Source organism: Ovis aries, chromosome 24 (genome assembly GCF_016772045.2).
Source record: "Ovis aries strain OAR_USU_Benz2616 breed Rambouillet chromosome 24, ARS-UI_Ramb_v3.0, whole genome shotgun sequence".
Classification (NCBI taxonomy): Eukaryota; Metazoa; Chordata; class Mammalia; order Artiodactyla; family Bovidae; genus Ovis; species Ovis aries.
In genome coordinates this window covers 28683432-28698722 of record NC_056077.1, presented here as the reverse complement: position 1 = coordinate 28698722, position 15291 = coordinate 28683432, and the positions used below count along the sequence as shown (strand labels likewise).

The window sequence follows — 15291 nt, the reverse complement described above, 5'->3', positions numbered from 1 at the left end:
CTTCTTAGCTTGAGGAAAAGGCAGATATATTATTTTACTGGACACTACACCTAGGATGAGCCGAGTGGATTGATTCCCTTCTTAATATAAATTTTATGCCTGGACTTTACAAGCCAATGCTCTCTGTGTTGAAGCTAACACCCCGAACCTACTTCCAGCAATGAGTCTTGGTACTCATTGGTATTTCCTCAGCTTATCTACGTGTGGAGGCAAGGTAACTTTTATTTAAATATTTATCCTTGGCAGTCTCCTCCATTTTTGTACCCTCCATGATAAAGCATGCCTGATAAAAATATAGCTCTGTGATTAACCAACAACACAAAAAATATATGTACTCAAAGAACTTGTCAGGAAGCACAAACCCAAACCTCACTGCTGATAAATTAATAAAAAAAGCTCATCCTTAAATTAAATCAGTCTCAGGAGCTGAGTGCTTAGTCCACATTTTTTTTGCCAGGACCAGAACTGCTTTTACTGAATTATGTTTTGATCTTATGTCATTAACCTACACAATGAAGCAATGGGGAATTTTACTAAAAAACAAAGTAAAACACAGCACAGCCCTCTGAAATGCATGCTACTTAAGGATGTAGTTAAGGAGTTTCTCAGAACAAGGAATCTTTGGGAATCCAAAGCAGAAGTCGGGTCTTATCTTATGGTCAGTGAACCATGTAACTGATTACATTTCTTTCTGAACTGGCTACTAAAAAGCAGTCAAATTTGGGGCCCTCTAACAAATACTTAAGACTTCAGTCCAAGTACTTTGTGTACAGATCTCAATTCTGTTTCCACCTTCATTTTCCTCCCACAGTCCTGAATTCATCACCTTTTTCTGTTTTCAACAGTTAGTTGTACATCTCTTTGCAAGTCATTATGAATCCTTTTGGGAACAAGGTGTGATATAAGCAAATGATATGCCCCACTTAAAAAAAAAACAGACCACAAGAAGATATTTTCTTCCATTAATAAACATTTATGAGCTCCATTTCTAGAGGCATTATCTTTCTTGAGCTCCCAAAGAACAAAAGCAAGTGTTATAACCAACGTTATATTTAAAGTTAGGAAAGTCTAACTAACGACAGAGGAACTATCAAAATAAGACACTTTCATTATGTATTTTTAACTGGGGTGCACACAGAAATTTGCAAATATATCCCCTGTAAAAATCCCCCCAAAGTCATTTTTAAAATACAGATGAAATCACAAATGCAGGTGTATTTGCATATTTACTCCGAATGAGAACTGAACCAGCTAGCTTCAAAAATTATTTATAAAATTTCTATCTGGCTCCTTCCGAGCTGCCCTCTGCCTAGCACAGGGGATGCTGCCAACCAGTGTGAAACAGCATGGAATTTAGAGCCATAAATGCTCTTGCTACATTCTTGCTTCAGGGATTTCAGAAATCTCATTGCCGTCATTTGAAGAAAACAAAAAGCTTAAGACACTCTTAGTGGGTAAAATTTTATTCTATCATGCACTCACACTTAGCATTCTGATCATAACTTCTAACTATAAATGTATCTAATGAACTGAGCATAATTATAGTCCTTCACCCACCTAGTGACCGTAAACAAGTGAGCCATGCTACCAGAGATGAAAAAAAATGTTTTACTACATAATAAAAATTACGCTTCCTATCCCACCAACAGTAACTTTAGCAACAACAGGAATCTCATGGGGTAACTTGAAAGCAGCAGCATAAAGTACAGCATTTTCTTAAGGCATGTTAGGAGCTTTATCCAAATAACAAACAGATAAAATAAGAGCTGCATAATGGTACGTGGGAAAAAGATGAGTCAACTATTATTGTTTTTCCTAAGTGTTTACTCAACAACACTTTAGATTATTTCAAGGCATTTCAGTCAAACAAACAATATATATAATGTTTCCACAATTCTTTAGGACAAAAATGAACATTTAATATGACTTTCAAAATGCCTGGCCTCTGTTGTGAAACTTTTTTTTAGGGTCAGCGCTGGGTTAAGAAGCCACTTAATAGCATTTCTATTCTAAGTCACAGAACAGACAAGTATGTTACACAGACATCTCCAATATTTTAGGCATGGGTCATCTCTGCTGGAGATGTCTACTTTGCAACCAATATAAACACATGTGCCAAAAGTAAAACTTGCATTGTCAAGACAGAAATTCTGTTTCTAGCCAAAGACTGACAAAAGTAAATAAAAACAAGATCTTAGTTCTTCTATTTGTAGCTATCTAAATAAATACGGATTATTTTTTTTTTCACTGAAAATCAACATCAGAAATCCATGATGTCTCAAGTCCTCCAGGAACACTCGGTGAATGCCTGACTTGAATTGAGATGCAAAGAGATAAAAGCAGAATTCCTGTTTATGGAAGTGTACGGATAAGCAAGGTCAGACGCACTCAAACAATTAGTAAATGAACAGACAATTCCATTCAAACACTCAAAATACAAGCTAGCGCAGAATCAAGCACGTTCCTGATCTGCCTGTAAGACGGACATAAAAATTCCAAGTTAACCAGGCAAATAAAATAACCCGCCTCAAAATCCTTCCCTGGTTCTGTCACCGTCAGAGAAAAGGCCCAAGAAACTCCAGCATCTCTGTCCCTCTCTCTGCACTTTTTCCCTTTTAAAAAACCACCTCCTGGGGAGTTACTCTCCTCTCCTCCTTTAGCTGCCCCACCCCCACATTCCCAAGACCCCTAAAATTCTCACCCCACCTCGTCAGTCTGAATAGTACTCATTCTTCAGGACATTTCCGGAAATATTCCCAGGTACCTCCCTCCACACCCCGCAGTCCTTCGGGGCACCTGGGGTGTGGTCCCCACCCCACCCCGCCCCTACTCTTAGCTCACTCTGCTCACCACACTGTATCTCCGCTGTCCCCCTCTCCTGAAGTAGCTAACTTCTAGAGAGAAGAAAATGATTGCTGGGGAGGTCCATAAATGTTCAAATCCTGAACACTTCTTAATCTTCCACCTAAGAACCAGTAACTCTTAAAATTATCGTTATCATTAAATGGATTAAATCAAAATCTTCGGGCATCTCTGGAAAGCTTTCTTGGTACAACTATTTTAATTAGTAACTTTAATAGACTTTTTTGAGTTTGTTTTGCCGTTCTAGATTTACAGGAAAAAAAAAAAAAAGGTACGACTATTTTTACACACAAAACACAAAACTCTCCAGATCCAAAAAACTACCTCCCAGGTGATGCTGTAAACTCATTCTAACAAATGTTCCTGACACCTAATCAATCTCACGGCTAGGCGAGGCCCGGCGCCCACTGACACATTTCCCAACCACAGGGCTTGGTCACTGGCGCTGAGACATCACCAGCAGGCTCTGACCTACTCTCTTCCCCCCTGCCAACTAAACTTCCGTGATGGGCATCTCCTCCCAGACAGTTTGGAAGCAGGGACTTCTCCTAAAAACCCAGGCCCACAACTTCGCCCTCAACCACAGGGCCAAAGTTAGGACTAGTCTTCAGTCCCCGCGCTGGAAGCATTCTCCCAGCTCCGGGACCTTTCCCTCTCCAATACCGACGAGGCTCCCTTAAGTACCTGGCGCCCCTGACAGGCCGGGCTGCGACGGGGTCCCCCAGGGGCCCAGGGCACGACCCACCCGGGAACCACCACAGGTGTCCCTCGGTACTCCGGCAACTGGACAGTGAGGAGGGAGCCGGCCGGAGGGCAGCCATCCCGCGAGGGGTGGACGGTGGCAGAAGGCGGCCAGGAGCCAGACGCGCGTCTGCCCGTCGGAGTTGGGCCGGGCCGCAGAGAACTTGGCGACGAGCGCCCGAAACGGGCAGTCCGAGCAAAGCAGAGGATGAAGGGGGCCGACGACTACTGGGACCGCCCAGGGCCGCGCCGCCGGCCCCGGGGCTGAGACGGAGGACGGCAAGAGACACCGGAGCGAGATGGCCCCAGCCAGGTGGACAGCCCAGACCAATGACCCAGCACCCGCCCTCGCCAAGAACCGCGCCGCCCTCGCCCCCAACCCGTCTGCCCCGTACCTCGCCTGCGGCTCCACCGACGTCAGGTCAGCCGCTCTCCGCGCGTCGCTAGACGAGGTGGCCGGTATTCGTCCACAACCCGCCCTCACGCCGGCCCTCCCTCTCGCAGCCCCGCCCCCGGCGCCGCGAACGCACGCCACGCACGCACGCGCGCACGTCACTTCCGGGGCTTCGGCGCTAGCCGAGAGGACGCGGGTTTCCGTAGGAATCGGCTATTGGTGGAGATGGCGTGGATTCCTGCAGGCGCAAAGCCTAAAGGCGAGGGGAAGGAGACGGCTTCGACGCTGATCCCGGGGCGCTGATCTGGAGCGTTCGGGAGCCGGCGGAGAAGCCGGTGTTTCCTTGTCTTTTTCTAGGAGTAGGCGGAGGACGACGCTGCCCGTATGACACAGCTCCTCCCATTCTTAGCTTGGAATGGGAGGCGGCAGCTGCCTAGGCTCTCGGAGAGCAATGTTTGGGCCCGTAGATGGTTCCAGGCCGCAGGACATGAGGCTGCCTGAGAAACTCATGAATCCCACCGCTTCACCCGGATCTTAGGATTTTTAAAGTTCTTGAGTTAAAGGACCTTAACGAAAGTGGTTGATATAGAAACCAGTTTTACAGCTGAGGGTAACTGAGTTCCAGGAGTTAAAAAGTTAGCCAGTGTCTCGCTATCGGTGGTCGAGTCATAAATGGAATCCATTTCTCCGTGATTCCCATTTCAGGAATGTTGGAGACAGCAGCTGCCTCTGTATTCTGGATGCCATCTATGGCACAAAGAGCAACCACGACTGGGGGAAAAAAAAAAACAAAACAGGGAAAGAAAAAAGAGAAAATGCAATACGGTGTCTGGGAGGGAGATCTGGATTGGAATCCCAGGTTTGCTAAATGCTGCCTCAGTGATCTCAGACAGGTTCCCTAATGTCTCAGTTTTTGCTCATTATTTATAAAATGGAGATTGGTTCTTCCTCAGATTACTCCTAAATGCTGGAGGGTAGTAGAATATGCCACCCCAAAATATGCTTCATTGGCATAAGGATTATTCTGAGAAAGAGACACAGAGAAGCCCTGAAAACCAACTAGAGGTTAACCTTCCGTAAGGGAATCGTACATTTATAAAAGTGTCTCCCACTCTGTACCTAGCAGAGGTGTCCTCTGCTACACTCTTAATACATCACTAGAGACTCATCAATGGAGAAGACACTGGCTTAAACTGTGTAACAGACTTTTAAGCTTGTTTTTCTTCCCCTAGTCACCTCCATAAGTGGTCTCCACCCTCCCCTCGCACCCCCACAACATCTTTCCTCTTTTGTCTTTACCGGAAAATGGTATTTAGGTTGGCATTCTAAGCCTTTTCCCTGGTTAGCTCCTGTGTACATGTGATGGATACGTTAATACATTTCTGTTTTTCTCTTGTCACTCTTATTTTATAAGGATTTCAACCAACTCAGAAAAGCAGAGAGAAAATTATTTTCCCTCCCCTACCACACCTAAAGTATGCTCTGCTGAGGATAGCAGACTATTGAGGGAAAAAAAAAGTACCTATGCTGAGAAGCTTACATTCTACAGGAGAGGTGCAGGAGCCATTAATAAATCATTTACAATAGTACGTAGGATAGTGATCATTGCTATGGAGGAAAATAATGCAAGGGAAAGGGGTAGTGAGTCCAACCAAGAAATTTGACATTTTCAGATGAACAAGAAAGCCCTGGCTGAGAAGGTGACTAGAGCAAAGGGTGAGGGAGCTAACTATACCATTGGGTTGGCCAAAAAGTTCATTTGGGTTGTAACATTATACAGAAAAACCTGAACAAACTTTTTGGCTAATGCAGTACTGTGCAAGTATTTGGGCAAGAATGTTTTAGGCACAGGGAATGGCAAGTGCAAAGGCCCTCCTGACACCAATTTGAGTAGCTGTAGCAGAGTGAATTGAAGGGAGGAAGAGATCAAATGGTAATAGGCAAAGCAAGTAAGGGGCTAACCCCCAAAGTCAGTGTGGGAGGGCACTAGCAAAAAGGACACTAGAAGGTCTGACTCGTTGAGGCCATTAATGGAACTAGCACAAAACTCGGAACAGGCATGGCACCCCACTCCAGTACTCTCACCTGGAAAATCCCATGGATGGAGGAGCCTGGTGGGCTGCAGTCCATCGGGTCTCAAAGAGTCGGACACGACTAACGTGACTTAGCAGCAGCAGCAGAAGCAGACAAAACCACCACATTCCCCCCTGGGAGAAGGGATAGTGGTGGTGGAGACTACTGGGAAAGGCAACAAAGGTATAGTTAACTGAGGAAGCAATGTTTCAGCTCTTGAGTTGGATGACAGGTATATGGATAGTCATTGCTTTATTCTTTATTTCAATGTATGTTTTGTTTTTGCCTCTGTGTGTGTGTGTGTGTGTGAGTTGCTCAGTCGTGTCCGACTCTTTGTGACCCCATGGACTGTACAGCCCACCAGGCTCTTCTGTCCATGGGATTTTCCAGGCAAGGATACTGGAGTGGGTTGCCATTTCCTTCTCCAGGGGATCTTCCCAACCCAGGGATTGAACCTGGGTCTCTCGGATGCTTTACTGTCTGAGCTACTAGGGAAGCCCTGTTTTTGCATACTAACTTATAAAAATCAGTCTCATTGGGAAAACTGAAAAGAGGGTGAGAGTAAATCCTGGAGTGGGTCAAAAGGAAAAGAGCCAGCAAAGAAAAAAAAAAAAAGGCAACAAGAAGAAAACTAGAAAAGAGGAGTAACATGGAGGCTAAAAGGGGAGAGAAAGCCAAGGGACGGATCAGTCAAATTCTGCAGAGAGGTTAGATAAGATGAATCTACCCAAGAGAAATAAGAGCATACTAATAGAAGTGGTTAAAGTATGCATCCTCACCTTGTTTCCAGCCTCAGTGAAAACACGCAGTCTTTCACCATGGTCTGATGTTACCACAGACCCATGGTCTGTGGGTTTTTCATACATGGCCTTTATCATGCTGAGAAGTTTCTTGCTATTCCTAGTTTACTGGGTGTTTTTAATCATCAAAGTATATTAATTTTTAATGTAATTTTTATTGTAAAATAGACATAATGTGAAATTTACATGCAAAAGAATGAAGTTGGACCCCTACCTAACACTGTATACAAAAAATTAATTCAAAATGGATCAAAGAAGTAAATGTAAGAAAATTTAGAAGGAAGCACAGGGAAGAAAAGCTTCATTACATTGGCCTTGGCGATAATTTCTTAGATATACACCAAAGGCACAGGTGATAAAAGAAAAAATAGACATATTGGCACAAAATTTAAAACTTTTGTGCATCCAAGGTAACAGTCAACAGATATAAAGTCAACTCACAGAATAGGAAAAAGGTTTTGCAAATCCCTATCTGTGATAAGGGATTGTTATCCAGAATATATAGAGTACTCCTAAAATTCAACAAACCAATTTATATGATATGTCTTTCAATTTATTTACATCTTCTTTCTTTCATCAATGGTTTTGCCATTTTCAGTCTTTCACCTCCTTGATTAAATTAATTCCTAATTAACTTGTTAATTCCTAATTAATTTTGTTCTTTTTGATGTTATTTTAAATGGACTTCTTTCCCTACTTTCCCCTTTGTTCAGTATTAGAAATGCAATTGATCTCAGTGTGTTGATTTTGTACTACTATATTGCTTGATTCATCTATTGGTTCTAACAGGTGTGTGTGTGTGTGTGTGTGTGTGTGTGTGTGTGTGTGTGTGTGTGTGTGTGTGTGTGTGTGTGTGTGTGTGTGTGTGTGTGTGTGTGTGTGTGTGTGTGTGTGTGGAGTCCTTAGGGTTTTCTACTAAGATCAGATCATCTTCAAAGACTCCTTCCTTTCCAGTTTGGATGCCTTTTCTTTCTCTCACCTAGCTGCTCTAACTAGACATTGAATAGAATTGGCAAAAACAGGCATCCTTAATCTAGTTTCTTATTTTAGCAGATAAGCTTTTAACCTTTCATCATTGTGTATAGTGTTAGCTATGTGGTTTTTACATGTACCTTTCTTATATTTATATTCCTAGTTTTTTGAGTGTTTTTATTATGAAAGGGTATTGCATTGTGTTGCAAGCTTTTTCTACATCAAATGAGAAGACTGGGTAGTTTTTTCAGTATCAGTTCAGTTCAGTTCAGTTCATTCACTCAGTCGCATCTGACTCTGTGACCCCTTGGACTGCAGCATGCGAGGCTTCCCTGTCCATTACCAACTCCCGGAGCTTGCTCAAACTCATGTCCGTCCAGTCAGTGATGCCATCGAGTCGGTGATTCAATATAGTGAATAACATTTGATCAATTTTTATATGTTGAACCATCCTTGTATATTCCAGGAATATAGTTCACTTGATCACAGTATGTAACTTTTTTATATGCTTCTGAATTTGCTAGTATTTTGTTGAGAATTATTATTAGTGTTCTTAAGGAATATTGGTCTGTATAGTTTCCTTGTATTGGCTTTATCTGACTCAGTATTAGGGCAATGCTGGCTTCACTGAATAAGTTAAAAAACATTCTCTCCACTTTCAATTTTTTTTTTTTTGGAAGACTTTGAGAAGGACTGATATTAGTTCTTCTTTAAACTTTTGGTAGAATTCACTAGCAAAGCCATAAAGTCTAGGGCTTCTATTTGTTGGGAGGGTTTTGACTATGGATTCAATCTCCTTACTAGTTACAAGTATTTTCAGATTTTCCATTTCTTTGTGATTCAGAGTTGGTAGGATTTATGTTTCTAGGAATTAGTTCATTTAGTTATTCAATTTGTTGGTGCACAAATATTCACAGAATTCTCATAAATTTTTTCATTTATGTAAATAGTAATGACCCCTGTTCTTTCTGATTTTAGCAAATTGAGTTTTCTCTTTTTTGTAGTCAATCTAGCTCAAGACTTGCCAATTCTGATCTTAAAAAAAAAAAAACAACTTTTGGTTTTGTTGATTTTCTATATTCTCTTGTTATCCTATTCTTCATTCCATTTATTGCTACTTTAATCTTTACTTTCTGTCTTCTGCTAGCTTTGGCATTGCTCTTCATTTTTCTAGTTCCTTTAAGGTGTTTGGGGGCTTCCCTGGTGGCTCAGATGGTAAAGAATCTGCCTGCAATGTGGGAGACCTAGGTTCAATACTTGGGTAGGGAAGATCCCCTGGAGAAGGGAACAGCTGCCCACTCCAGTATTCTAGCCTTGAGAATTCCATGGACAGAGGAGCCTGGCAGCTACAGTACAGACCATGGAGTTGCAGAGTTGGACACGACTGAGCGACTTTAACTTAAGGTGTATAGTTACAGATTTGAGATCTTTTATTTTATAATTTTACTTATTTCTGGCTGTGCTGGGTCTTCCTTGCTGTGTGGGCTTTTCTGTAGTTGTGGGGAGTTTCTAATGTCCTTATCTCATAACCTTTTTAAATGTAAAAATCTGTTTAATAATATAACCACCTCAACTCTCCTTTGCTTACTGTTTTCATGGAATATATTTTTCCATCCTTTTACTTCCAATCTCTTTGTGTCTTTAAGGTAAGTTTCTTATAGACAGCAGATAGATGGAACTTTTTAGGAAATATATCCTGCCAATCTTTGGCTTTAAACTGGAAAGTTTAATCTACTTACACAAGTAACTGCTGCTAAATGATGACTTACATCTGCCATTCTGCTACTTGTTTTCTAAATCTCTTATGTTTTTTCCCCTCAATCTTTCATTACTGCATTTTTGGGGTATTTAAATGTTTTTCTGTAGTCTACTATTTTCATCTTCTGTAAATTTCTAGTTATCTTCTTCGTGGTTACTTCTGCGATTACAATTAACACTTTGAACTTGTAACAACTTAGTTTGAATAATACCAACTTTATTGAAAATAGTATGTACTGTGCTTCCAAAACAACTATGTCCTTCTCATTTTATCCTGTTGTCAGATTTCATCTCTATAAATTGTTTGCCTATCAGCACAGGTTTATAATTAGTGTTTTATGCATATGACTTTAAAATCAAATCGGGAAGTTGTTTAGTCGCTAAGTCATGTCTGTCTCTTTTGCAAACCTATGGCCTGTAGCCCGCCAGGCTCCTCTGTCCCTGGAATTTCCCAGGCAAGAATACTGGAGTGGGTTGCCATTTCCTTCTCCAGGGGATCTTCTCCCAATCTCCTGCATTGGCAGGTGGATTCTTTGCCACTGAGCCACCAGGGATGCCCATAGAAGAAAAGAGAGGAGTTATAAATGTTTAGTACAATGACATTGACCTTTACATTTCCCTAGGTTTTCATCTTTATTGGTATTGTTTACTTCCTCATATGACTTCTAGTGTCCTATTTTCTTCAGTTTGAAGAAGTCTTCCTAGCATTTCTTATAGAGCAGGTCTACTAATGACTGAATCCCCTTCTCTCCATGCTTTCAAGATTCTTCTTTGGCTTGCTTTGATTATAATCTGTTTTCTGTGGGTCTCTTTGAATTAATCTTACATGGAGTTTTTTGAGTTTCTTGAATTTGTAGATTTGTCCAATTTTCTTTATCATTTGTGCTCTCTCTCCCTTTTTTCCTGAAGAACGTAAGACTAAATTGCAAACACTTACATATTTCAGTGTGTGTTTCCTAAGAATAATCTCTGAGAAAAACCAAAGCAAAATTATCAAAATCAAGAAAAGTAACATTGATAAAATCCTCGAACTTAATCTATAATCCTTATTCAATTTTCATCAATTGTGCCAAAGATGTCTCTTATAGCTCTTGTTTCCCTGGTCCCAAGTTGCCGGGGGCCAGCGTGAGGAATTCCGCCCATGGCAAAGGTCATGAGGAAGGAGGCTTGGCATACGCAAAGGCGTGATCAAGCCTCAGGAAACCCCCTGTTCCCGAGCATCTAACCCCAAAACCAGAGTCTGTTTTATGCTCTCACCTACACCTCTGACTTTACGGGGGGCTCTCCCCATAACCGTTTCTCTCGGAGAAGGAGTAAACGTGCAGCTCCAAGGCAATAAAAATTCTTGGGCGTGACAAGAGTGTTTCAGCTTACGGACTCCTCTGAAGGTTATCTAGCCCACCTGTATAGGTTTGTCCAGCCACATGTGATTGCTTGCAGCCTCCCAACCTGAGAGGCACAAGATGTTTTAGACTTACTAAAGGCAAATTATTTTGGGGAGTTAAAATTATTAGTATAGTTGGTTAGGAATTATATTGGTGAAGGGTCTCTTCATTTGTTGTGTCAATAATTGCTGCTAATTCCCTGCTCTGGGTGGGACAAGGATGTCTCAGGTCAAACCTCTCTGCTGACAGACTAGCTTGTGTGACAGGATTATCCTTACTGCCGCCACTAGGCACATGACTGTTTACTACCTCTCAACCATAAACAGCACAGAGAGTTTTGGAGTATTTTGAGAGTCTTAATTAGCGTAGGACTTTCTCTTCTTGTTGAGTCAATGATTGCCGCCAGGCCTCCATATCCTTAGGCACCTGGGAATATATTAATCAATGTATTTGGAATATAGCAAAGGAAATATGGTAGTTTTTGATGTTAGCAATACTAGACTTTTTGAGTTAATGGATTTTCTCTTTTGTAATAGATCACTGTACTTTGTTATATATCACTGTGTCCTTGCTGTGTAAGAATGTAACTTTATCATATCTTAAGACTAAATAGATCTTAAGGGGAGCATTGGTGAAAGGATTTTCATTTGTTGGGCTGATGTTTGCTGCTAAATCTCCATGTTCCCTACACTTATAATGAATATAACTAGCATATAGGAAGAAATAACTATTAACCTTTAAGCATATAGGAGAAATAAGTATTAACCTTTAAGACTAATCATGTTAACCTTGGGTTGAATAAATTCCTTTCTTGATTGTAACTCACTACACCCTCACCCTATAGGAATGTAACTTTATTTGGAGGGTGGTGCCTGGTTTAAGAAAAAACACCCTTGGAAGAAATAAGTTTTTTTGGTTATCAGAAAGAAAGGATCATAAAATGTAAGCAGGTCTCACTCATGGCCAGAAGATGATGTAATATTCCTAAGACCTTTTTTTTTATACATTTATGTGAAGCACCTGATTTTGATAAAGGTCAGGACTGCTGACCCCCACGTGACTCTGTATTCATCCCTATGTGTAACAAAAGGTACATAAGCAAACCCAAAAATAAAGAAATCGGATCAGTTTCCGGAAAGACTGATTCCCCCATGTCGCTTCTTTCTTGCTCCCGTTTTTCTGGCTGAATTCCCATCTGGAGCATGGATGCTATTCCACGTAATCCAAGTTATTCAGCCTCTTTTTCTCCACTAATCCTCCTACTACACTATCCATTTCTAATCTCTCTCTATCTGTGATTAAATATGTATTTTTCCAAAGACGCCAACTCCGTCCCCACCTTCGAATCACCCTGGATCCACCGGGGCTGGACCCCAGCACCAAGTCTAACCCAGGATCACTTGTCATGTCTCTTTGGTAGTCTTTAATCTGGAATAGTTCTTCCATTTAAACTTGTCTTCCATAATCTTGACATTTTTGTAAAGTATAAGTGAAGTGAAAGTCGCTCAGTTGTATCCAACTCTCTGCGACCGCATGGACTTTACAGTCCATGGAATTCTCCAGGCCAGAATACTAGAATGGGTAGCCTTTCCCTTCTCCAAGGGATCTTCCCAACCCAGGGATCGAACCCAGGTCTCCTGCATTGCAGGCAGATTCTTTACCAGCTGACCCACAAGGGAAGCCCAAAAGTATAAAATGGTCATTCTAAAACATGTCCTTCACTTTGGGTTTCTCTGATTTTTTTCTCATAATTAGATTCATGCTATTCATTTTTTGGGGGGTGGGCACAGAAAAATCACATAACGTTGTGTTCTTCTCCAGACAGCAAGATAGGTGATGGACATGACGTCTGTCTGTCCCATTTTGGCTAACGACATTGACTGATGGTGAAAGTGGAGTCCTTCAGGTGTCTCCACTGTGAAGTCACTGTTTTTACTTTATAATTATTTAGTAATATATAGGAAAATACTTTGAGACTATGTAAAGATCCTGTTTTTCTTAAAAACTTATTTTAGAGTCCACTGATGATGAATGATGATTCAGTTCTAATTATGATATTTACAAAATGGAGTTATTTTAATGGGGGTTTTCTAATGCCATCATTCTTTCTATATTAGCTGACATTTTATGCTAATTAAGAACTTTCCTTTCCGTCTCTTTTATGCCATTACTTATTCGTGTCAATATGAATTCATGGATTCTTATTTTATTCAATGGGTTATAACCCATGGGTATAATTAGTTATTTAAAAAATGTATCTGGCTGCACCGAGTCTTAGCTGTGACATGCAAGACCTTCTGTCTTCATCACGGCATGTGGGTTCTTTAATTGCAGCATGCAAACTCTCAATTGCAGCCTGTGGAATCTAGTAATAAATAGTTCCCTGAGCAGGGATTGAACCTGGGCCCCCTCTACTGGGAGTGTGGAGTCTTAACCACTTGACCACCTGGGAAATCCCTGTAATGATTTAGTTAGGTGTTCAAACTGTCCCATTTCAAATTTTAAGAATGTGTGCCTAAGACAGGAATTTTGACTTAACACTGAGCCATTATTTTCTACAATAATTCTATAGTTCCCTGTGCTATACAGTAGGACCTTGTTGTTTATCCATTCTAAATTCAGTCGTTTGCATCTACAAATCCTAAATTCCCAGTCCATCTCTCTCCCTCCCCGACTCCTACCCCCAGCAACCACAAGTCTGATCTCTGTGTCTGTGAGTCTGCTTCTGTTCTGTAAATAGGTTCATTTGTACCATACTTTAGATTCCACGTATAAGTGAGACGCTGCAAGGGGAGAGATGTTTCCTTTCTGGTTCTGGTGTGCTTGCTCACAGCTCATATAGCTTCTCCCACACCCAGCTGCTTCCACACAAGGTGGTCTGCAGTCACAAAAAGCTTTCCCCAGAACTCCCAGGGGTGGTTTTGTAGTAGAGAGCCCCTGACAAGACACCTCCAGATTTTTCCAGCACCTCAGAGGGTAGATTTCCAGCAAGTTTCACCAGCACGGCACCCCCATGACTTCTCTGTCATTCAGTGAACCTGGCCATGCCTTGTCCAAAAAGGTCTGGATACCAGCTCTTGGGGGAGGGGGTATTCATCCTTGGACCCTCTATCTCAGTCTTAGTGGCTGCTTCTTAGCTATTCCTATATTCTTTATAGTTATCCCTACTCTTTATTAGCCAATCCTTCATTCCTCCAATTGTATTATAATTAGTAACTATTTATATTCAACATATAAATTATTCAAATTACTGTGTAGCTTTTTTTTTTCTCCTGACTGATACAAATGACTCCAAATGCAATTCAGGAACGGAGACCTTATAGGTTGATATGTCAGATGTAAGGTCCAAGAAGTCTCTGTTATTTTCCATTTTGAATGGGTGGGACGTGAAGGCACATGGATGGCAAAGAGGTGAGCAGGTGTTCAGCTTCCTCCCCTGGCATGCCCATCAGCTATTGTAAGAGAATATTGTCCCTTTTCGTGTCCACTCTGGGAAGCTCTGGGTTTTGGCTGGCCTCTGCTGCACAGGTGGCTCAGTGGTAAAGAACCCGCCTGCCAATGCAAGAGAGACACGAGTTCAATCCCTGGGTCAGGAAGATCCCCTGAAGGAGGGCATGGCAACCCACTCCAGTATTCTCGCCTGGAAAGTCCCATGCACAGAGGAGCCTGGTGGGCTACAACTGAGCAAAGCAACTAAGCACTGTGGCACGTGGGCACCTGCCTGCAGTTTGCAGTGGCTTCGCTCCGCTGCAACCAGAGCCAGAGTCCTCTGCTGGCCTCCTGGGGTCTTGTACATGTAACATAGCCTCTTCTGAAGCCAAAGTGTTTGGAAAACCAGACCCGCCCTCATTGTGTGAACCAAGTTGCCAGTTTCACCTTGACCGCTCCAGACTGCTGCAGACACTCCCTGTAGGGGTTCTTTCACAAGGCGCCTCTAGACCTTGAATCTGTTTATTATATTGCAACTCTCATACCTGGAAGGATCGCCGGCCTCAACCAACTCCAGCATCATGAAGATGTAGGGACAAGGGCCAGAGGCTACTCATGCTGGTGCCTCCTTGTGACCCCCATCGAGGCACTGGAGTGTGTCTTGGGGGTGCAGGCCCAAGACAGGAGAAAAGAGGTACAGGGCTTTCAGCAATGGGGATTCTGGGTCCTCAGTGAAGGATCAGGTGAACCCGCTTCCTAAAAAGATAGAATGGTCAAGGGAGGAATTTGAGGGTCATGAACAAATGGTCAGTACTGCATAAAAACCCCAGAAATCCAGCAGCACAGGTGGGTATGCCTACCAGGACAGAGATCAGGT

The 15291-nt window shown here is 42.1% G+C and overlaps 2 protein-coding genes across 11 annotated transcripts in view; both read right to left on the bottom strand.

Annotated features, from left to right (window-relative positions):
• The window catches only part of RABGEF1 (RAB guanine nucleotide exchange factor 1), a 47943-nt gene extending 43903 nt beyond the window's left edge, over nt 1-4040 (bottom strand). For 7 of the 9 annotated variants that reach the window (XM_042240020.1, XM_042240021.1, XM_060405864.1 and 4 more), the window contains exon 1: nt 3999-4040. Coding sequence is in view for 2 of the 9 variants with exons in the window: in XM_042240018.1 (XP_042095952.1) it covers nt 3547-3683 (137 nt within the window). In the remaining 7 variants the exon portion in view is untranslated. Of the gene's footprint in view, nt 1-3546 lie in introns of all 9 variants that reach the window. The other 2 variants (XM_042240018.1, XM_042240019.1) reach the window with 1 other exon arrangement.
• Nucleotides 1-15291, bottom strand: part of KCTD7 (potassium channel tetramerization domain containing 7) — a 49853-nt gene that overhangs the window by 23934 nt on the left and 10628 nt on the right. The window contains exon 5 of one of the 2 annotated variants that reach the window (XM_060405865.1): nt 3999-15170. In XM_060405865.1, coding sequence (XP_060261848.1) covers nt 15143-15170 — 28 coding nt within the window. In that variant the 3' untranslated portion in view covers nt 3999-15142. Of the gene's footprint in view, nt 1-3998; nt 15171-15291 lie in introns of those variants that run through there. The other variant, XM_042240024.2, reaches the window with a different exon arrangement.